General features: G+C 34.9%; 4 protein-coding genes and 1 long non-coding RNA gene across 6 annotated transcripts; 1 reads left to right on the top strand and 4 right to left on the bottom strand.

The window, feature by feature from the left end:
- The first annotated feature begins 4,259 nt into the window (after nucleotides 1-4,259).
- LOC120205591 lies at nucleotides 4,260-8,313 on the top strand. The gene is made up of 9 exons (XM_039205441.1): nucleotides 4,260-4,309; nucleotides 5,041-5,110; nucleotides 5,321-5,476; nucleotides 5,602-5,707; nucleotides 5,910-6,092; nucleotides 6,592-6,751; nucleotides 7,169-7,494; nucleotides 7,705-7,794; nucleotides 7,960-8,313. The coding sequence occupies exons 2-8, from the start codon at nucleotides 5,096-5,098 to the stop codon at nucleotides 7,785-7,787; spliced, it is 1,029 nt and encodes a 342-aa protein (XP_039061372.1). The 5' UTR covers nucleotides 4,260-4,309; nucleotides 5,041-5,095; the 3' UTR covers nucleotides 7,788-7,794; nucleotides 7,960-8,313.
- A 609-nt stretch (nucleotides 8,314-8,922) lies between these two features.
- On the bottom strand, nucleotides 8,923-9,544 carry LOC120205593. Its single transcript, XR_005524041.1, has 3 exons — nucleotides 9,438-9,544; nucleotides 9,188-9,252; nucleotides 8,923-9,065 (listed from the first exon to the last, which is right to left on the bottom strand). It is a non-coding gene; the product is annotated as an uncharacterized LOC120205593 (long non-coding RNA).
- Nucleotides 9,545-10,532: 988 nt separating this feature from the next.
- Nucleotides 10,533-14,031, bottom strand: LOC120205592 (E3 ubiquitin-protein ligase SINAT3-like). Of its 2 annotated transcripts, XM_039205444.1 has the most exons (4): nucleotides 13,854-14,031; nucleotides 13,653-13,805; nucleotides 11,778-12,164; nucleotides 10,533-11,110 (listed from the first exon to the last, which is right to left on the bottom strand). In XM_039205444.1, the coding sequence occupies exons 1-4, from the start codon at nucleotides 13,905-13,907 to the stop codon at nucleotides 10,748-10,750; spliced, it is 957 nt and encodes a 318-aa protein (XP_039061375.1). In that variant the 5' UTR covers nucleotides 13,908-14,031; the 3' UTR covers nucleotides 10,533-10,747. The 2 variants fall into 2 exon arrangements, with proteins under 2 accessions (XP_039061375.1, XP_039061374.1); XM_039205443.1 differs by having other exon boundaries at nucleotides 13,653-14,031.
- A 2,083-nt stretch (nucleotides 14,032-16,114) lies between these two features.
- Nucleotides 16,115-18,244, bottom strand: LOC120205590 (cytochrome P450 703A2-like). Its single transcript, XM_039205440.1, is given in 3 exon segments — nucleotides 16,115-16,762; nucleotides 17,291-17,309; nucleotides 17,311-18,244. Coding segments are annotated over 3 exon segments (1,539 nt in total). The 5' UTR covers nucleotides 18,192-18,244; the 3' UTR covers nucleotides 16,115-16,123.
- A 1,784-nt stretch (nucleotides 18,245-20,028) lies between these two features.
- Nucleotides 20,029-21,936, bottom strand: LOC120205589 (transcription factor MTB1-like). Its single transcript, XM_039205439.1, has one exon. It carries the CDS (start codon nucleotides 21,824-21,826, stop codon nucleotides 20,039-20,041), a length of 1,788 nt encoding a protein of 595 aa, XP_039061370.1. The 5' UTR covers nucleotides 21,827-21,936; the 3' UTR covers nucleotides 20,029-20,038.
- Nucleotides 21,937-22,127: the final 191 nt, after the last annotated feature.

Raw genomic sequence — 22,127 nt, 5'->3', positions numbered from 1 at the left:
TATGAGGTGGGGTACAGAAGATTTTTGTGGTTTTGTGTGAATTGAAAGCTACGGTCTTGGTGTGCTGGGAACAAGAAGAAAAGGTTGATATGGAAGGGCTTAGAAGGGAGAGTGAGTTGATGTCTCCAAATATATACATCTATTACTATGAATATCAACGTCTGACGCTTCACACTTTGATTTGATGCTTTTTCTGTAACCTCCATATTTTGTCCACCTCTAATATTGGAATTCTCTTCAATTTAAAATAGGCATAATATTAAAATTAGCCCCTAATATTTACTGAAATGTTCATTTTGACCCTAACATTTTATTTTTGGGCAAAAATTCCCATCTATAGATGGAAACCATTTGTTAACACCCGATTAACACTTCAAAATAGGGGTCTTTTATCCAAAAATAAAATGTTGAGGGCGCATGAACCAAGCGACTTCGGAGGTAAAGAAATTGTTGTTATTCTTTGAGGCCTTAAGATTGAGCATTAAGAAATGTTAGTGGTGTGAGCATTCAATGTCAAATGATTAAGAGTTATCTTTGAACATATACTACTTTGTACTTACACCAGATCAATAAGAAAGAAAAATAAATGTTTAGAGTTTTTTGCCCTAAAATAAAATGTTAGGACCAAGATGCTCTAAAACGAACCGGGGCCAAAATAATCAGTTTGATAAATGTTGGGGGTTAATTTAGTATTGTGCCTTAAAATAAGGGTCAACTATTAACATGATCATTTTAGTTTCATAAATGGTTATTTTTGCTTTCTAAATTTAAAAAAAACATATATAATGTTTAATTTTTATTTTATTTTAGTAGCCATCAAAAACTTAACGCCTTTAATATTTAAACTATCATTTTCGATCCGTGATAATATCTAAAATTTTAAATTTTTTAAAACTTAATGTCAAGTTTTTAATGAGAGTATTAAAATGAAACAAAAACTAAAAGTTATATATGATTTTGGAAAACACTGAAATTTTAAATACTAAAATGAATTAAAATTAATAGTTTAAATATTAAACGTATAATTTATCCTTTTTGTATAGATGATTACACGCATGTAATGAGAAAGTAACAATTTATACGTGTTATTAACTTTTAAATAAAATAAATTTAAATCTCATATTTTTTTTATAAATAAGAAACTTTTTATCAATAGAGAGAATAATCGTTGATCAATGTTGTTTATTGTATAAGATTAATCATAAGAAGGAAGAAGAAAAATAAAAGTGATAAAAAGTGTCAGTCTTCTTCTCGATTAAGTAGAGAAGTTATTTATAGAGAATTTTAATGTACGTGTTAAATATGTGTCAAATGTAAGATCATTATGGCTATTATCTTCGTTAATAGGATAAATAAATTTGATAGTCATACTTTAAATTTTGTTCCGTTAAATTTATCAAAAATCTTATCAGCGCATTATAGTTGACTAGTGAAGTATTGACAAATTTTAGTGTGTCCAATAACGGAGATTGTGAAATTTTCAAAGGTTTGTCTTTAAATGCATAATAGTAAATATTGTAAATTATAATTTTTAATATAGAATGTAATTATATAAAATTTAGTTGTGTCTTTTTTTTAAATAATTATAATTGACTGTCCATATGATTTATTTATTGAGTTATCGCACGAACTAAGTTATTTAAGTAGTTAAATAAATGTTTGTTATTCTTAAAGGTCTCGAGTTCAAGCATCGAGATTGCAGTGTATTTAAATGTTTATTGTGAAATGGTTGAGAGTCTCTATAACAATTAACAAATATTGCTACTTGTAAACACCTTAAATTAATAAAAGAATTATTAAGTTATCCTAATAATTTAAAATGGTTTATTTTATCTCAATGATTTAAATTTAATCCACATTAAGTTCAAGATCGATTCATTTTACTGAAGTGACGTAAACTTAAATAGAAACCTTAATTGTTAATCGTCATTATTACCAGTTCAATTAATCGAAATTGTTTAATATTAACGATTCGATTAATTAATCTGTAAATATCATGATTATATTATTAACGATTACGATTTTCGAACACTCCTAATCTCCAGGCCAATTGAAGAGGAGGAATAAAATATCTAGGACTAGGTGATTCATTATTCAATCAAATGATCGGGTTGATGGGTGATCAAAGATTTTGCAAGGGCAATAGGGCCATGGACCACATTGTTAGAATGAGAAAAACAAAATTTATACACAATTACGAACAGCATCATGTTACGTGGGGCAGGGCACGGTGTAAGCCATCAATGAACAACTTGAATTCATCATCACGCCTTTCATTGTCATTTTCTTAGTGTCTTAATCGGGAGATGCAAAGGCCACCCACCCCAATACCTCTCTCTCTTAGTTTTAAAATTTCGTCGTTATTAATTTGAATCAATTCGTATTGTACACCTAATTTTGTAGATGAGTATTTTAACAAGAATTTTATGTATATATATAAAGACTCGAATTTAAAACTTTACTTAAATTGTATCAAAATACTTATCACTTGAACCAACTTCTCTCTCTTTATTTTCGTTGCCTTTTTGTTAGCGTTGATAACATAATTTTGTTAGCTTAGCTTCTCATTCTTAGTTGGTATCATATAATGACATATTCATAAATGTTTTTTTGGGTAACATACACAAATGATCCCCCAGCTATAGGACACTATTTTATTAAGTCATTTAATTATTAAAAATTATAAAAATAATTATCTGACTATAGAATGTTACTTTATTAATTCTCTCATTAAAAGTTACAAAATGATCACTTGACTATTCATTACGTTCCAAACTCATTATTTTTCGTTAAAAAATTGACGGTTGTCTAAGTTGAACGTTAACATGATGACTGAGATATGATAGTCATTTGAGATTCTATGATCAGTTTTATCATATCACGATAAGTAGGTTAACATTTAGCTTAGAATGCCGTCATTTTTTAATAGAAAATGACGAATTTGGAACATAATTAAGCAAGTGACAATTTTGTAACTTTTAATAGCCGGAGAACTTAATAAAGAAATATTCTATAGTCAGAAGACTATTTTATAACTTTTAATAGTCTAAGGACTTAATAAAGTAGTGCCCTATAGTTGGGGGACCATTTGTGTACTTTACCATATTTTTAAAGATAAATATGTATATATTTATTATATAAAATTTTAAACAAAATAAATATAAATAAAAGTTTTAAAATAGACACCAATAAAATAAATAAATAAATAATTAAAATTTTTATGACATACCTGAAATTATGAATCATTCACTAGGAGTAAAGGAAGTTGGACGGTCCAATCTGATGAGGTCTAGAATGTGATTCTTGTAAGCTAAAGATGAAGAGTGGACTATGAACATGAATATAGTTAAATAATTGATTCTTTGGTTTTTGGTCAACGAAAAATATTTATAATTATTATGAAATCAAGTATTTTATAAAAAATATTTTTATTTTTTATAGAGTAAATATAATATAATATTTGTTTAAAGATTCTCAATTATTTAATAACGAACACTTGTATGCTTGTGTACCTGATGTTTGAACTCACGATTTAGAATTATTTTAACCACTTAAATCGTTTAGTTCGTACATAGAAAATAATTACTTTATTAATATATATATATATATATATATATATAAAAGATTATCAAAGATTTTGAAATTATAAATTATGCAAATTTTAATATAAAACGAACAAAGTCTTTGTAAAGAACGAATTTAAGAGTCGATAATGACGTTGGTCTCCAATTTGTGCATAAACGTCTTCAAAATTATAATTTAAATCACGGCAGCCTTGTGAAGTGTTTTTATCATAAATTTGTCGCTTTTTAAGTGTTTTTTTCCTTCTATTATTTGAAGTAATTTAGATATATTTGTATTGTATATATATAATTTCAGCATATATTTTTTTAATAATTTTTTATATATATATAAAAATTCGAACTCAAAATTTATATTGATTTGAATTAATTATGTTTTTATTATTACCAGAAAATCAAAGTATAAAAACCGACTCACAGAAAGACTCCCAAACTTCACCACTGCTCCGGCCTTGATTCTTTTACGTAGGTTCAAAAACTAATTCTCCATTTCTTCCTCTTAGTTTACCGTAAGTATATCTCAAGTCGTAAGCTATTGCATTTCAGCTTCAATCGAAAGTCTCCCATTTTAATCATCCTTGAAGTTGCAGTGTAAGTGACTCTTCCGGATTTGTAACTGTTTAAATTCCGTAACATTTTATTGTGTATCGTAAGACTTACGGTTGAATCTTTTTAATTCATTTAATTGTTCTTGTGCGTTTTCAAGTGTCGGCAACTTTGGTTGTAAGGTGAATTCAACTAGATCTTTGTTTATTTTTCTTTAAGTTCTACTGAACTGAATGTTTGAATGGCTTCTTAATTATATGCTTGATTATTATTATTATATCTTAATGTCGTAAATGTTTTCCAGAATTTTCGCTTTATTTTAACTGAAATTGACCGTATTTTACTTGCTGTTTTTACCTACAAGGGGAAAGTCTGTTATGAAACAGCTATGAACTTGGCTCTTTTTGTTTCATAATTTGCATATGAAAATCAATAGAAGAATCAAGAGGAAGCAAGTGTTCTAGTTTTTAATAATGATTTATAAGTAACGAAACACTGATTAGTTCTTTTGGTTGATATTTTGCTTTCTGAATTTGAAGAAGTTTATACTCGGTAGGATCTGTTATAGGAATTTTGGAATTGATGCATAGCTAGTATATTTATTGACTTGATCAACGCGGTTGCTTGCACTTAAAGATGACTATCACTTGGAGTTTGAAAATAGCTAAACATGGAATATTTCTCTGTATCGGTAAAAGATAACAAGTGCTATTTCTGGTATATTGTTATTCTATTGTGTAAATGGTTTTGGTTTCTCTGCCATAAGTTCATAATTTATGCAAGAGTTGTTCTTTTCAAATTGCATTTTGGCTCACAGCCTTATGATTTACGTTCATAAATTTCTTCCCTGATTGGGTGTGATTTATTTACTCAGATGCCAGCATTTTTATGTTGATGAGTTATTTGACCAAAGGTGGGGAGTGTTCTAAGCTGAACAAAGAGATGCAGGCAGTTGGCTTTCAGTCGGAATGAAGAACTCACAGGTGCTTTTCTCTTTTAATAAGTAATTCCATATGTAAATAATTAATCTATTGGGGGCAGCTAAGCAGTCATAGCCGCAGGTTGTAGATCATTTCTCCCAAAGTAACATGGAAAAGAAAGTTTTTCCACTTCACAGCCTTTCTATTTGGTACATGAATCTGCTTACCATTTCTTCTTGATGCTAACTTGAAGATAAATATTATTTGTTGCAGAGCACACGAGATACAAAACCCTCAACTCATGCTTCACATGAACCAAAACCGGAACAGCAAAAAAACCAAACAGCAGATGGCCCCGTAGCGGACTCTGGCTCTTTATCTGCTTCAAGCAATGACAGCCGAAAAGTTTCACGCCAAGATATTGAGCTTGTAAGAAACTGATTCCTTTTTTATATTTCATTTATTTATCTCCTATTTTTCTCGGTGCAGGGGCTTTTATATTATATATATTTTATAGTTTGAGATTCTCAACTTATGTAAACTGATTGTTCCAGGTCCAGAATTTAATTGAACGATGCTTACAATTATACATGACTAGAGATGATATTGTCAAAACCCTCCTTAATCGAGCGAGGATAGACCCTGGATTTACAACTTTAGGTATGCTTCACTCAAATCTCTTTGTTAGTTTGCATATGCATTTATGTTATTTGTAATTTTCAATAAAATGCACTGCATGTGTATTTGATAAAGTAGAACACGTCATAAATAAATAACCCAAATCTACTACAATGTTATCTTTGAATTAGTGAAAGTTAATCCACCGGTTGAATATGTCTCTTCACTATTATTGTTTATTCAGTATGGCAGAAGCTGGAAGAGGAAAATGCTGATTTTTTCAGTGCCTATTATATAAGGTTGAAGTTAAAGAAGCAAATAATTTTATTCAACCATTTGCTTGAGCATCAATATCATCTGATGAAATATCCTGTGCCTCCAAAGGTTCCTCTGGCCCCAATACAAAATGGGATTCATCCCATTCCTGGTAATTTCTGACTCAATAGAAATTATGGATGCAATTTCAAGCCTATATAATTTTAACTATATTATAAAGTGATCATGATTTTAACTTAGACATGATTATACTGACCATACTGAATCATCAAGTCAAATTGCATGGAACAACCACAAATGGTTGGGAAATTTTAAGAGGATTAGTATTGCCATTTATTTCTTTAAACAAGACAAATATTGTGATCGTCACTTGATACTAATAATTTCAAAATTAGATGATTGGTTCCACTTTTCAAATTGACAACATAAGGGAAAGGATCCCTGGGTTTTAAATACTTGTAAAAATTGGTTTGTAATCTTCACTTGGCAGGGTGTTTATTTAGTTGTTTGTTAAACTTTGCAACCTTAATTTATCAAGTTCACAGTTCTTTTCTCAAATGGAAAACCATATCACAGCTTTTCTTTGGGATTATTTGGTCTGCATGTTTATGTTACAATCATGGTTATTCAACAACTTCTTTGCAGTGCAGTTAACAACTTACCAATGGGATACCCTGTGCTGCAACAACCTCCGATTCCAGCTACAGGACAACCTCAGATTGACTCCATGGGTATATCAAGCTGTCATGTGGTCAATGGAGTCCCTGCTTCCAGCAATTTTCAACCTATGCGGATGAATTCTGGGAATGAGTGAGAACTTAACTATCTTCTACTATTAATTGGCTATTATACTTGCAAATATTTTCCGTCCCATACTCGTGAAGGTGTTTTTCTTTATTTTTCATGATCTCATCCCATAAATTAACTGCTTTGAATATAGCTTGCCTAATGATTTGATTGCTTGCAATGTAACTTTGTGCTGTTTTCTTTCTTATTTTTGGTTAAAATGTTCAGAAACTAGTTGATCAGATTTGTAACAAATGCATGATTGTCTCATGTTTATATCACTATTTTACGCCAATTCTGTCCAATTGAAATGTAACCCAAAATCTTTAGCTTCACCCCTTTTTGTTGTGTGTTGTTTCTTGCTTCATTTTTTTTTATTTCTGGTCAAGTATTTTGTTCTTGCAAAAATTAAGCTAACGGTAACAATTTCTCTTATTCTAGCATGGTGATGGACAACAATGCTAGTGATGCATTACCCACAGTTCCTCTAACAACTGCCATGCCATCTATGTCAGAGATGCCTGTGAGCCCTACGTCAGTGGCTTCCAGTGGGAATTTTCCCTTCACTGCATCAGACATGCCAGGGATGGGAGTAGACACATCAGCACTTGATTCGGCCTTCACAACAGATGTGGCAAGTTCAGTAGGATTGCAGCTGGGACCTGATAATGGAGCTGGGAATTCTAGAGATTCACTTAGATCACTTGATCAGATTCAGTGGAATTTCAGTCTCACAGATCTGGCAGCAGATTTGTCAAACTTGGGAGGTAAGTTGTGCCAATGAGACCCACACAAATACAGCCATTAAAATTTTCAGGTCATGGTTTTCATCTCTCTCTCCATCTCATAGACACACGCATCTGAATACTCGTGCTTTAATATTTGCTTTTTCAACTTTTTGCTCGTAATAATATCTGAATTTCTTTTTCTTTATGAAGCTTGTTCTCATGAAAATTTGGCCCTCGGAATTGTCACAGATTTAGGAGCCCTCGGAAACTACCCTGGTTCTCCTTTTCTTCCTTCTGATTCAGAAATGTTGCTTGATTCTTCAGAGCAATAGGATATAGGTAATGAGTCTGCATAGTAATGCTTATCTTGATGTCTATTTTGCATTATTAGAGGATGTTGATGTAGCTTAGATAGTTGGAAACATTTTGATATCAATTCTATCTATTAACTCTGTTTTATGTGTGTTTGACCATACACTGATGGATCTTATAAACTTGTTTCAGTGGAGGAATTTTTTGTCGATTCCGTCCCTGTGCAGCCATGCTCCCCATATGATGAAGAAAAATCCTAGGCCAAGGTGAGTATTGTAGCTTATCTTCTTGAAGTCGTTAGGATAGGTTAGAATTAGATCAATAAGGACAGGCATTTGACGTCTATTCGGTAGGGGCATTTTGTTAACAAATTCCAGCATCTCAGCAGTGTAATTTTAGCTTCATCAACCAAATAGCAACTAGAAAACAGGAATGTAAGCCAAGCTCTCTAGATGATGGATATGAGACATTATTGTTATTTGGAGAATCTGAGGGACCATTTGTTTGTTGTCTTTTCTTTTGCGTACAATGAGGAATTCATTGCCATCTTTTTCAAATTCCAATCATGATAGTCATGTATCATATTTTTATCGGTCGACTCATTCATATAGAATATTTGATATACATTTATTGGTCGACTCATTTAGATCGAATATCACAAAATCTTATTATAAGAGTAACCTACCTTCGGAATTTTATGGTAAAAATGCATCAAAGGTCCATGTACTTTTAAAAAAAAAACCAATGTGGTCCTCATGTTATTTTTTGAGTCAAATGACCGTATTGAGTTTATTTTTTTAGTTAGATGGTTAAATTAAAAGAAAAAAATAATTCGAGAATCCATTAATTTTTTTTTCCATTGTTCTCTATCACATGACAAGACCGGTGCTGGCGCGATGCTCTAGGCAATGGCGACAAAGGCGTTTTGTACTGTATTAAAGATACAACCCGGGCAAGAAACGAGACATTAGTGAATCTGCTGAATACTTCTTGCCCTTTAACCGATCCTGATGGCATAAAGGATCCCAATGCCTTCAACTTTGGGATATTCAAAGACAGCGCATCAAAAGACTCCTGGAATCTACCTTAAAATATGAACTTGTAAAAACACGGCATCTAGCAGCAGAACATGCATCGAAGTCACTGGAAACTGGAGCTGGGGATCCAGGGAGCTCTGCAGTCTTGGATGAATCAGTGTTGAACCTCTAAGACATTCATTCACATTCTGAAGAACATTTCTGGCAGCGAAAACCCCTGAAGGAGTATGCATGACAACAACTGCATCTGGATTTAGGCTCCTGCGACGAAGACCAAAATTTGAGGATACATACAAACATGGATGACACATACAAAAGCATAACCGGAAGTATAATCTTTCTTCATAAAGAATATAAAAAAGAAAAGTGGACTCTATCCGAACCTGTGAACAGAGCAGTATACGAACTTTTTCATCATTTACATCCCATTCTTCTCCAAGCAATGCAACTGCAAATTAATAACACATAAATACGAGATAACCATGAAACAACGTGATCTGTAAAAGTTGAAAAGCTTAAAAAGTCATTCATAAACATTTCAGCAGCAATACGAGTTCAGACGACACTCTTCAACACAGAACTCTTGGATCAACATTTTCCCTTAAGCTAAACATAAAAGGCTTATGCAGTTACCTCCATGCTATATCCTGCTCTTGATGCACACATCACATGAAAATGAGTCGCACACTTGCAACACTGAGTGCAGGAACCATGAGTTTGCTTACAAATCACACAACTCTGTCATCCACACAATTAAAGCATACTTAGATGAAATGTAATGAAATATTGTGATGAAACCATGATGAATTGCTGAAAACAATGAGATCTCCTGATATTAAAACTGAATTCTCAATGAGCCACTTATCCTCTTGTGATGCATAGTTTGAGCACTTATTTTTTAGTTAAGCCCAATTTATTTTGTTATTTATCCAGCTGATTTATCCTGCCTGCTCGATTCTGTATCTTTCACAACATTGTAAATTTTGTTGTATATGTTTTCTGGCCTTTGCAATCTTATTTTTCTCCCATGTCTTTTGTTGTATTTTCAAGGCTAATATTCATCATTGTGCCCATGTGTGTGTTTTTGTACAGTTTGAAGATTGCACATTTGACTGGTTGTATTGGCCTCAAGCTCGCCAAGCTTACTCACCTGTGATAGTTGACTATATAAAATCTCTGGATACTGAAAAAGATATTGCCCTTTTGAAATACCTCGGATGGGATATGCCACCTAAATGCGTGCGTGCCCTCCACATCGCCACCATGCTTCTCTAAAAGGGTGCAGCGAAAGCGCTTACTCCCTTTGTCATCGGGAGCATAACGTGCAGAGAGAACTTGAACGACGAGTCGATGATTGAGCAAATTGTACAAGAGGCAGAGGATCATGTGGGTCCTAATGCAAGTGAAGCTGCATTTCTCATAAAACTATCCCAGATCATGGATCGCCGTCTTGATGAGATCGCTGGGTCGTTGTAATTGTTTGTCGGTCGTGCCAACCTCAAATCGCCTGGCAGACTGGATATGGAAGCACAATGATTTTAACTTAACAAAAGGCTTCTTAATTTTAAGCCTTGATTCACATTTATTGAATTGATTTATTCAAGAATTCTTTTATTGTTCTTTTGAGATTTGACATGAAGACATGGTTTCCTTTTTGTTTTATCGTTGCACGAGTTGCAGTAACTATTAGCTTCACACCATAATTTAAGGTAATCAAATTATCACCGCCTCAAATCGCTGCTGATGAATTACAACAGAGATAGTGAGATACAAAGGTAAACCCTATAATGGCAATGCATCATTTACAGCAAAATGCTGAGTATATACAACTTATTGTTAATGATGGCGAAGGCTTACGACTTCAATATCCATATCGAATTCAAGAATCCTCAACTGCGATTAATATAACAAGAATATGCAGCAATCGATCCAACTATATCATTTTAACTACAGAGGTTGGGTATGCAGGCACCACCTTCGGGATTTTGTTGTTCCATCCATATCCGCCCCGTTACTCGCAGCTTCAACTCCTTCCTGTCCCCTCCAGAGAAGAATAGTGCCATGTTACGCTGTATAATAAGGCCGTCATGGCTATCCCTAACCTTTCGGTGGCTATCTCTTATGCTTCTTGGGGTGCCTTCCCAAATGAGTTTCCTGCCGTTCCCCCCAACTTCTACGCTATAACTGTAGTTGCGGGCTTCGATCTCATCGCCCATGAAACGGAGGAATGCCATATAAACAGGGGCCATCCCGAGCTGAAAGGCTTCAAAATGCAAACAGAAGTACTGGCCAAAACAATGAAATACCTAAACATATATGACAAAATATAAGAACCATTTAGCATTCAGGAAAATCTAAGAAGATTGTGCTATACTGTGGGACTTCAGGACTGGAAGTTCAAATAACTGGCAACGAACATACATCAACAGCATATTATTCATCTACATCAAAGCAGATAGGCAAGGATTACACTGTCACACATATATATAAATATATCTAATGCATTTTATCAATGAACTAAAATAACGAACTGATTCAGTGAAGGCAAAGAGCTAGCAGCCAAGCACAAGAATGATAAATTTGACTAAGCACCCGTCATTGTAGTCTCTCTTGATTTCGAGAAACTACAGCGACTTGAGGCACTGGCTCCAAAAAGAAACTACCAATGGTATAATGGGCGGCTTTTTATAAATTCAGGAATAGAAAACATTAGGCAACTTAGAATTTTACATTATTGGTTGTTCATCATGAATTAGTCGAATGTCTCCAACTTGAATGAAGAGTACGGCTACGATGTATGAAAGTGGCAACCTTTTCCAGTACATGCTCAACTCTGTCGCAGAAATGTCAATGCCGTATTCATAAACAAGAAAGCACTAAATTACCGATTATTATATCTTCTTTATCATTATCCATCATGTATTAGTTCAATTCCTAATCAGAACAAAGATGCCTAAGAGCGAGTATACTTACAGTGAGCATCCATGTTGCATTTTCTACTTCCTGAGGATTAGACTTCACATAACGATGGTTAAAGGTGCATCCACTGTGCATGTCCACCTTGTGGTCATCCTTTAGGTGAGCAACAAGGAATGGGATATCACCAACAACAGCACATTCTGATCCAGCATATGGGCAATTGTATGGCCTGAAGTTGCATAGGGCATCATGTTTGAGTTTACTATAGTAGGGAAAGATCTCTGGGCATCCAAGAGACGTAAATTTGCAAGGCAGTTCAAGAGATTCAGCCACCTTCTCTAGTGCTAGACATCTAATATCACCAAGCTCCTGTCTACAAGTGGGGCATCGATTGTGTACCCTTGTTTTACAGGTTGAACAGAGAGTATGACCATTGTGGCACTGTGGAAAAGCAAATTTTAAAATACTTATCATTAAGATAAGAAATTATATAGAGCAGCTTGATAGAAACCCAGTCCAATGCTACTAGCGTTCAAAACTCTAATGCACCAAAAAAACCAATGATTCAGAAAACAGAATCTGCTGTTTGACATGTGAAACTAGAGAAACTGGCAGAACTTTAGGGCCGCTTTCGGAGTGAAGCATACAAATATGGTTTTACCAGCACACAAAAGAAGCAAACATAGAAACATGCAGATGTGCGTAGGTGTAAAAAATAAATCTAAACATGCCAAAGATCGTGCACCAAACCCAGCCCGAAGGGGGAAAAAAGGGTAGAAGTGGCTTTCGTCATCCTGAAACATCATTGGCTATGTCCAGCTGCTTATTTAACCAACCACTTGACCCGTGCAATCTAATGATATGCACATACACCCATAGAAGGAGAAAGAAAGAAAGACAAGTTGACAATTTTCATTAATTTCAGCAAACGATACTCTGTCTCGATTAAGCCTTTTACCAAACTATATATGTTCATCTGAGGAGGATTAAAACTTAAAAGAAAGAATAGGCTCTAAAGCACTCTTCAATTACTACATATAAACACAACCTTACCAGCATTGATTATACTCGAGATGAAACCATTATATCTGTGTGTTTTTTTAGTGAAATCATGCAACTTCAAAATACATATTTCTAATGTTCTTGACTCCTGAAATATCCTGTAAACTATCATGGGAATAGATATGGATTCTTATATATGCATGAGAATTGAGAATATGATATTCTAAGAGGACTTTCAGTTTCCATTCAAGAAAAAGAAAACCACAGCTTTTGACTTTTCTAAATCCCTTCCCATCCCAAACAGCTACAAACATATCACCTTCACTTACAATCCACAATTCCCTGCACCTGAGCCGAAAGGCTGAATCACCATTCGAAACCTTTCTCCAACATTTACAACATAATTGACCCATCATCTTCTTCTATTTGATCCACTTTACTCTATCCAAAAACGCGGTTATAGGTTTCATTATCATACGGAAAAAGGACTCTCGTGTTCACTTCTTTGTTCGATTAAACCAAGACGGTAGCACCGGCATACCCACAATTCAAATGGAAAAGTTGTATGTTGACAGTTGACACCATTGACAGGGATCAAGCTCGGATAACCTCATCCCCTTTCCCAAATTTGTAATGATAAAAAAAACCAAGGCAGTAGTAGCATTGTAGCAATTCACGCAAAGGGTCTAATTCTAAAATAGTCAACCTCAAATAGCATCCCTGCAAACAAAGTTCTCCAACATATAGTACTAGTTCTAACCCTAAAATCTGTGAAAAGAAATTGCAACCCTAAAAGAGCACAATCAGACGCATAAGATTAAGCCTAAAAAGACAACAAATTGACTGAAAAAAGGAACAGATTAAAACCATTCAAGCACTCTAAAAGCATTAAACAAAGATGTTCTCAAAGAAGAAAAAGAAACTGACCTGGTGGATCGGAGGGTACATAGAATTGGTGCAAACAGGGCATTCAAGGAGTTCATGGACACTGGTGGTGCTTGGGTTAACCGCCGATGACACGTTACTGTTTCTGTTCCCATTGTTGCCGTGGGTCTTCGACAATGGAGAAAGCTGCAACTGCTGCTGCTGCTGCTGATGATGATGATGATGAGTGTGATGGTGGATTTCATCATCATCAATCACATCTGAAGATGCCATACAATCAATGCTATCTGACTCCATCGGAAAAAAGGAGCTAAATTTACCAAAATTTGATCGGATAATTCCCTATGGAGTACAAAGGCAGAAACTTTGGATGCTGAGTTTTAAAATATGGTCTTATCTTTGGTACTCTACCAATGATTAAAATCAATCTATAATCATTGTTAAGATTTTTTTATTTATTTATAAATATATTTTAAATTTATTTATCAACATCTCAAAAAATATTTATAAAAATTATTACCAAATAATTAACGACTATTGTTATGTTTTTACCTTCATTTAGTTTCTTTATTCGGAAGATTTAAGATTAATTAACACTCAATTAATTGTGAGTTAATTGCATCATACATCCCCAATCTGATCCTCATTTTAAATTAATCCTTAAACTTTTAAACAGTTCAATTTTATTTTTAAACTATGACTATCATTCTAAATTAGTCCTCAAACTTTTGAAAATTTCATTTTCATCCCCAAACTATGATCTTCATTCTAAATTGGTCCCCAAACTTTTTGGATATTTCAATTTTATCCTAAATTAAATGTATATACTAATCACATCTCTTGTTAAAAAAATCATTAGGCCAAGTTATATTATTATATATTTAAAAATAAATAAAGTTTAGGTTAAACTATGGTTGAAATGATTACATATTTGGATGAACTGGGGGATAAAATTAGAAGATCTAAAAGTTTAGGGACTAATTTAGAATGAGATTCATAGTTTGGGGATGAAATTGGAATGTTTAAAAATTTAAAGACTAATCTAGAATGAGAGTCATAGTTTGAGAATAAAATTATAATGTTTAAAATTTTAAGAACTAATTTAAAATGAGAGTTATAATTTGGGGACATACAATTAACTCATTAATTGTAAATAGATGTAGCTTTGTCGGGCGACTGAGGTAATAGTAGGACCAACCGGCTACGACTTGGACTAAATCTAAATTCTAATAGTTTGTTTAAGGTACTAAAATTTAATATATTTGAAAATAATTATTTTTAATTTAAAGATTGAAGTTATGTATAATTAAAAAAATATTATAAATTAATTATTTAAACTATATCCTTTTTCTTTAAAAATATATAACATTTTCATGATTAATAAATATTTAAAATTATAACCTGATCTTAACATGAGAAGAACCAAAACATGAATCAGCTCCGACTGGAACCAACCCTACATTGAACATTTCAGACAACCAATAGGATATGATAGGACTAGTAATTAAAAAACAGGGTAAATTACGCTTTAGAGCCTAAACTATCAAATTTGATATGTTTAAGTATTTAAATTTTTAGTTTTTTCAAAATATACCTAAATTTAGCTTTTGTTTCATTTTAGTACCACATCGTCAAAAACATTAGTTTTTGTTTTATTTTAGTACCGTCATTCAAACTTTAACGTTAAGTTTTTTAAAAATTGAATGTTTAGGTACTAAAACGGATCAAAACTAATAATTTAGGTACTAAATGTGTTAAGTTTTTAACGGTGGGTACTAAAATAAAATTAAAACTAAACGTTAGGCATGGTTTTAAAATATTAAAAGTTTAGGTATTAAAACAGACAAAAATTAATAGTTTAAGTACTAAATGTATAATTTATCCTAAAATAATATTGGCTCAAACTAAAAAATACATAAACTAAGGTAATTATAAAGTAATATATGTTTAAGAAAAATAATAATTTTTAAACTAAGGTGATTATAAAATAGTATTTGTTCTTAGTACTCTAAATCATTTGACAATGAATACTTAATTATCCATATTGCAGTTGTTAATGCTCGAAATCAGAACTTCTAAAAATAACAATCATTCTCTTAATCATTGAGATAATTTGATTTATGTAAAAAAAATATCTAAAGGTAAAACCAAATTATGTACACGAGTGTTTTTTATTATTATTTTTAGTATAATCACTGATTTTCGATCTATTGATCGACTAATCTGAATCGGGTACTGCAAAGGCGATGGCCACCCTCCCAACCCAGTTTGCTCCATTCACAATCGTCATAATTTGAATTTCTGATCTTATTTAAAACATATAATGTCTCATCCTACTAGATCAACCGGTTGTTGATCACGAGTTTTGTTTTATGAAATCCCCATGTTAACTACCTCCGTTAACATAGAATAACAACTTAAAAGGTAAATTAAATCAAGATTTAGGGACATTATTATAATTATTATTATTGTTATTATTATTCATGAATATTACCGGATTTATTTATTTTCTACTATAACATTACGTGGTCCGCCAAGCGAGGCCGAGCAATAGCCAGTAAAGGCTCGGCCTTGGGCATGGTCATCCCATAAACCTCCACCGTATTAATATCTTCGGGCCTCAAGCCTTCCGGCGGGCTCCAATCGAAGCAATGAAAGAGCCGAGCCAAAGCCATGAGCACCAGCGTCACTCCTAGCGGCGCGCCGGGACACTTCCTTTTCCCGGCACTGAAAGGCAGTATTTTGAAATCGGCTCCGTGGCTGATCTCGACACGACTCCCGTCGGCTAGCCAGTGTCTCTCCGGCCTGAAAACCTCGACGTCGTCCCACAGTTTGGTGTTCCGGCCAAGCCCGTGTGTGTTGATGAAGACACGTGTCTTCGCGGGGATGTAATAACCGTGGATGGTGGTGTCTCGAAGCGACTCGTGCGGGATCAAGAACGGCCCGGCCGGGTGCATGCGGAACGTTTCCCGTACTACGCAGCGCAGGTAGTTAAGGTGAGGCAGATCGGATTCCACCACCATACGGTTGCGACCCACGACGGAATCGAGCTCATCTTGGATCTTACGTAGGACACGTGGATGCTTTATCACTTCCGCCATTGCCCATTCGTTTGTCACAGCTGACGTGTCTGTTGCCGCAGCTATCATATCCTAAAGAAAACACAAAACCAAGAAATAACCAGACACTGCAAAATTATAACTCAAAGCAAAAGGTCAAATTATGGTCATAGTTTTAATTGGTAACATAATTTGATATTTGACCCAGGAAATGTTTAAATCCCAATTGAATCAATTTTAGGGTATATTGTATATTTAGTACCTAACTAAACGTTTAGTATGATTTTGAAAAAATTGAAAGTTTAGATACTAAAACAGACTAAAATTAATAGTCTAGTAATTAAATGTGTAGTTTACCCTAAAGTTTATTAAGTTTTTGGATAATTTAAAGTGTTATCTCTTTAACAATGAAAGAGTGTTGCCAAAAGAGTGCGAGTACAAGTAGATGTGATTTAGAAATTTAAGCATATAAGGTCAAGTTCGAATCCTATTACTGTCATTCTTGGTGAGCAATATGTAAATTCTTATAAAAATCTCAATTAGGTTTTAGGTATGTCTTGACCATGGTCTGAGAGTCACCTTAAATTAAACTTTAAAAAAAACAATGAAAGAGTGTAGAACCTGAATTAGAGCTTTAAGGTTTACCATCTTCACCGGGCAATGACAATAAAACATCAACAAAATCCGTTTCTTCATCATCTTCTTCTTTGCCAAATTCCTTCTTTGCTCTCCTATGTTCTTCAATTATCCTTTCATGGAAATCATCCACTCTTTTTTCTACTTCCCTCATCCTTTTCTCACACCCATGGGGATCCACCCACCTCCAAATGGGCAGATAATCCCCCAAATAGATAACCCCCAATAGCCAAAACAGCTCATGTGTTATGTGCATGAACTCCATGGCTTCACTTGGGCCAGCAGATTCGGCCCCAAAATATTGCCTCCCTAGCAACATCCTAGTCACATTGTTCATCGAGAACGCACCCAAAACTTCCCTCAACTTCACTGCCTTCCCGTTTTCGGCTCGGTCCGAAACATCTCGCACCAAATGCCGGGCTTCCTCGGCTCGGTGTTTCGCGAACGATTCTAGCCTTTTCGTCGTTAGTAAATGCTCCATGCAGATTCTCCTCATCCGTTTCCAATGCTGGCCTAGAGGGGCCAATGCGACATCCCCACATCCGTATGCGAGATGGACTGCGGCAAGTGTCCGTGGCCTAGAGGCGAAGACATCGTCTTGACGGAGAAGTATTTCACGTATAGTGTCCGGGTCGTTGGTGGTGATGGCGTCTACGTTGCCGAGACGAAGGTACACTAATGGACCGTATTTGTCACATAGGGAAGCTAAATCCCTATGTGGAAGTGAGCTTAATTGAAGGAGATTACCAACTATAGGCCACCTCGGTGGACCCGGAGGAAGCTTTCGAGTCTTAAACAATGGCTTCTGGTCGATCCACCGTCGCCATAGGGTGTTGACGATGAAAACTCCAACTGGAAGGACCAAAACGATGGCGAAAAAATCCATGGTACCAAGGAATTAAAACATGGGTTTCTATGATAGTATATAAACAACAAAAAACGCCCTGATCTTGAATTCCACGATCTTGTCATGGCGAAGGTCGGTGAAGAGTGATATGTGTTATGAACCGGCATGTTCTCCTACCTCAAAGAAATGGCATTTGCATGTAGTTTTCTCGTCTTTGTAAAAAGTAAAGGGAAAGGGCCCTAAGATATGGAGTGTATAGGGCACTAAGGGCAGCGTAGGATGGATAGCGACAGATAGACCACAAAATTCATGACCCTGACCCTGACCCATTGTTTGGACATATATTCCAACACTTTATCCATTTTTCATACAGTGCCACGTCACGAAAACAAACCTTATCTTCGAGAAATTATGTTATAGATCCGACTCATCACGTCATCAATGATTTCAATAAATAGAAAAATTATTTAATAATTTCTCCAGTGAATGAGAATTAATATTGTGAAGATTTACCTTAGAAAAAAATGAGACTAACAAATATTATTAGTTAGGATCACAGATGACATGATGAACTATATTCATCTAATAATATTTCCTTATCTTCATAATCATTCAAGGGATCTTTCTTTGTTTGTTAAATGACTATTATTATTAGGATTAAATATAAAATAAATATCCAATTATATCGTTTTTCACAAACATGTCTAAAATATTTTTTGATTCATCTCTATTTAAAGTTATAAACATTATCAATTTAGGTGTTCGAGCTGTCAACATTGTTAATTTCTCTCGTTAAGTGTCACGTGTCACAATCTGATAATTTTAAAAATTTTATATAAAATTAAAAAAATTAAAATTATATATTTAAAAAATGTAAAATTTTTGAAATAACCCCAAAACTTTGAAAACCTTCATTACAGCCCTAAACCCACATCAACAGATGCTCTTTGTCGTCAATGAAGCTCCACCCGACCTCACCTTCCCCCGACAATCAAAACCCCTATGAAATCGTGACCGATCGACGTTTTATACTCCGTAAATCCTATGATGAAAATCGCGATTTCAACGGCCAATCGGCGGTAACTACAACTGTGTATGACTAGGAGGATGGCAAGGACTACATCGACGGCGGTGGTTGTTGCCGGAAAGGCCAACGTCGATGGGTTAAGGTTAGGATTTGAGAATTTTAGGAATTTTGGGACTTTTTATAATTTAAGAGAAATTAGTGTTTTTTATAAAATATAATAATATTTTTAATATTTTAAAAAAATAAATTTCAAAATCACGAGATTATGATACGTGTCACTTAATTGAAGAAATTAACGTCGTTGACGGCTTGGGTACCTAAAACGGTAATGTTTATAATGTTAGGCATTGGAACGAGTCAAAAGACACTTTAGGAACCAATTTGTGAAAACCGGTATAGTTTAGGCTCTTATTTTATATTTAAGCCTTATTATTACTATGACAAGAAAAAATCTCTTCCTTCAAATATACACCCTAGCGTTTTTTCAACTAAAGTTGGATATACTGTTAATTCAAGAAGATAATAGGTTTTCTGCACCCAGTTTTTTTTTTTTTCTACCTTACCAAACAAAGCCTACAGAAATGGTTGGTACAAAATGTGAACTGTTAATTTCACAACCCCAAAATTTTTATGCTTCTTTGGAGTAAGTATGAATTTCTAAGCAACCTTAAACTTACAAATTTAGTTCATCCTGCAAAGATGTCTCATTATGACAGATATGTATATGATAAGAAAACAAATCATAGAAATTTTGCTGTCCCATTTGGTCAATAAGTAGTTGTTTCTTCTACTCCTACCAGGTTTCTCGAAGGATTACTACCTGTGAATCAAAAACATTTTGAAGAAGTGCACCTATGGACTATGTTAAATGCAAATGTGTGCTATCTAAGGAATTTGAGTCGCGCGAAAATGCTGCGATCAACTTCTCCCTTGTTAGCTGCTCGTATCCTAGAGGCTTGATAAGGAATGTATGGTACACGATGTGATCTGTTGCGGAAAGTTTTGACTCGAGTATGTTGATCTGTGCTTCTTTGAGTGCTTGGATTACTCTTGACGCAGGATGTGAATCTAGAGGACAGCTTACTCGTATAACAACCTCATCGTGAAAAGCTTGAACATTGATATCGGGAGTTCGGATATGGTTCTCTGCATTTGCGTTAGGATCCGATCCTGACAAATCTCTCGTAGTACTACTACCGAACCTCTTACTCTCGGCTTCCATGGCATTTAGCTTTGCCTGAAGTTCGTTGATGTAATCAATTGCATCTCCTAACAATGAAGCTTTATCCATCTTTGATACGTTGGGCACCACGGCTCGTAAGGCATAGAACCGCTGGTTCAGTTTCTCGCGCCGCTGCCGCTCTGCTTCAACATGATTTAGAGGCTCTTCTCTTCCATTAGCAGGCTTTCTACCCTTTTTCCGGGGCCTCCTATCATCGGCTGCACTCGGCTTCTCTTCCAGGCACAAAGCTTCAACATCCGAGTGCTCAAAATCAGCCCTTAATGGCCTAGTAATGGCAGATGGCCTTGAAGTAGCCCCTGAAAAATCAATCTTTATTTGAGCTGGCTCTTGTGATAAATAGTGGTTAACCTGAAAGTCGCCCCTAGCTCCATTAGCAAGCTCTTTAAAACTATTCGCCGTATCTTTCCGAGAAGCATATGCACTCCATTGTTTCACGCCATGAACATGTTGCAAACCCAAACCATGGACACCATTTTGATGACTCGAAAACGAAAGCCTGCCACCATCATCAGCATGTGCTCCCCATGCAGCTCTATCATCAATATTTCTAACAGCAAGTTCCTGCCCAAAAATCTTTGGAACTCCTTCAGCTCTTTCAACAATCACCGAATTCGAGATTCGGAGATTTTCATCTTTCTTCTCATTCACCACAGGCATGGATGTCGCCATTTCTTTAGCCCCAAGCAAAGAAGAACTCGATGAGAACAAACTTCTTATCGATTGCAGCAACTCTAAGCTTTCAGGGACATGTCTCACAGACCCCAATTCAACAACACCAACATCCGTAGGAACCAAAACAATGGTCCGAATTCCAGCAGAATTTGTCAAAAACGACCGAACACAATACTCAGAATCCGGTTTCAATGCATCCGAGATCCAAACATGGTTCCCGGAAGCAAAACACTTCCCCGGACCGCCTTCTCCTCCAGGAAAAGAGAAATACATGGATGCTAAAAAGAACATCTCAGTATCAGTGACTCTATCCAAACCAATAGCATAATTATCCTCACATGATCCACCGAACAAAGTATGCAATCTCTGCAACACCCTTTTCCTCATATGCTGCAGAGTCTCGTCTTCGAGTCGGGGAGCAAGAATCCGAGCAGCTTCGGATTCTTCCCCTTCTCTAGGCTCCCTGCAACACCCATCTCCCCAACCGAGGACCCAATTGCCAGATTTGGAAGTCGAAAGTTGCCAGAAAATGGCATAGTTCCAGCTAAAATTAGAAGCGTTGGGGCGGTCCACAAGATCCGAGAGCTTGTTTTGAAGATTCTCATCACCATTTATAGCCATTAAAAGGTTCTCATTTGAAACTGAACTTGTTAACAAGAAGTCAAATGCTTTTGTTCCTAAAACAAAGGCAACCAGAGCCTTATCTTCATTGTTCCAATCCCAACCTCCCATACCCACTTGAATTTGCACCTCCTAAACAACCCCAGAAATAAAAAAAAAATATACCTTTTTTTTCAAATACCCAAATTATATCTCATCCATGAAAACAACAGAAGAAAACATTTTTTCAATGTATTGAGATTAACAGAAGAGCGATGCAAATCACAGAGCACTGTCGAAGAAACAAAACACAAAAAACAAAGTAAAAGAAGCAATTAAGATGGAAGCGGAAGAAGTAAATACAGTTTTTTTTATATTTAAACAAAAACGTAAATAAAAAAAAACCTTTTTTAAATTTTCCCACTTTGTAGCA

This window comes from Hibiscus syriacus, unplaced genomic scaffold (genome assembly GCF_006381635.1).
Source record: "Hibiscus syriacus cultivar Baekdansim isolate YM2019G1 unplaced genomic scaffold, ASM638163v2 tig00012523_pilon, whole genome shotgun sequence".
Lineage (NCBI taxonomy): Eukaryota > Viridiplantae > Streptophyta > Magnoliopsida > Malvales > Malvaceae > Hibiscus > Hibiscus syriacus.
The sequence above is the reverse complement of the archived record's forward strand: the minus strand, read 5'-3'. Positions and strand labels throughout refer to the sequence as shown.

Coding starts and splice junctions, on each gene's coding strand:
- LOC120205591 (XM_039205441.1), top strand. Junction 5,708..5,909: donor CCCTGGATTTACAACTTTAG/GTATGCTTCACT, acceptor TTGTTTATTCAG/TATGGCAGAAGCTGGAAGAG. Junction 7,495..7,704: donor AGATTTGTCAAACTTGGGAG/GTAAGTTGTGCC, acceptor GAATTGTCACAG/ATTTAGGAGCCCTCGGAAAC.
- LOC120205592 (XM_039205443.1), bottom strand. CDS start 13,907: ATGGAGTCAGATAGCATTGATTGTATGGCATCTTCAGATGTGATTGAT. Junction 12,165..13,652: donor TGTACCCTCCGATCCACCAG/GTCAGTTTCTTT, acceptor GCTTTTCCACAG/TGCCACAATGGTCATACTCT. Junction 11,111..11,777: donor ATGCAACATGGATGCTCACT/GTAAGTATACTC, acceptor ATATATGTTTAG/GTATTTCATTGTTTTGGCCA.
- LOC120205589 (XM_039205439.1), bottom strand. CDS start 21,826: ATGGGAGGTTGGGATTGGAACAATGAAGATAAGGCTCTGGTTGCCTTT.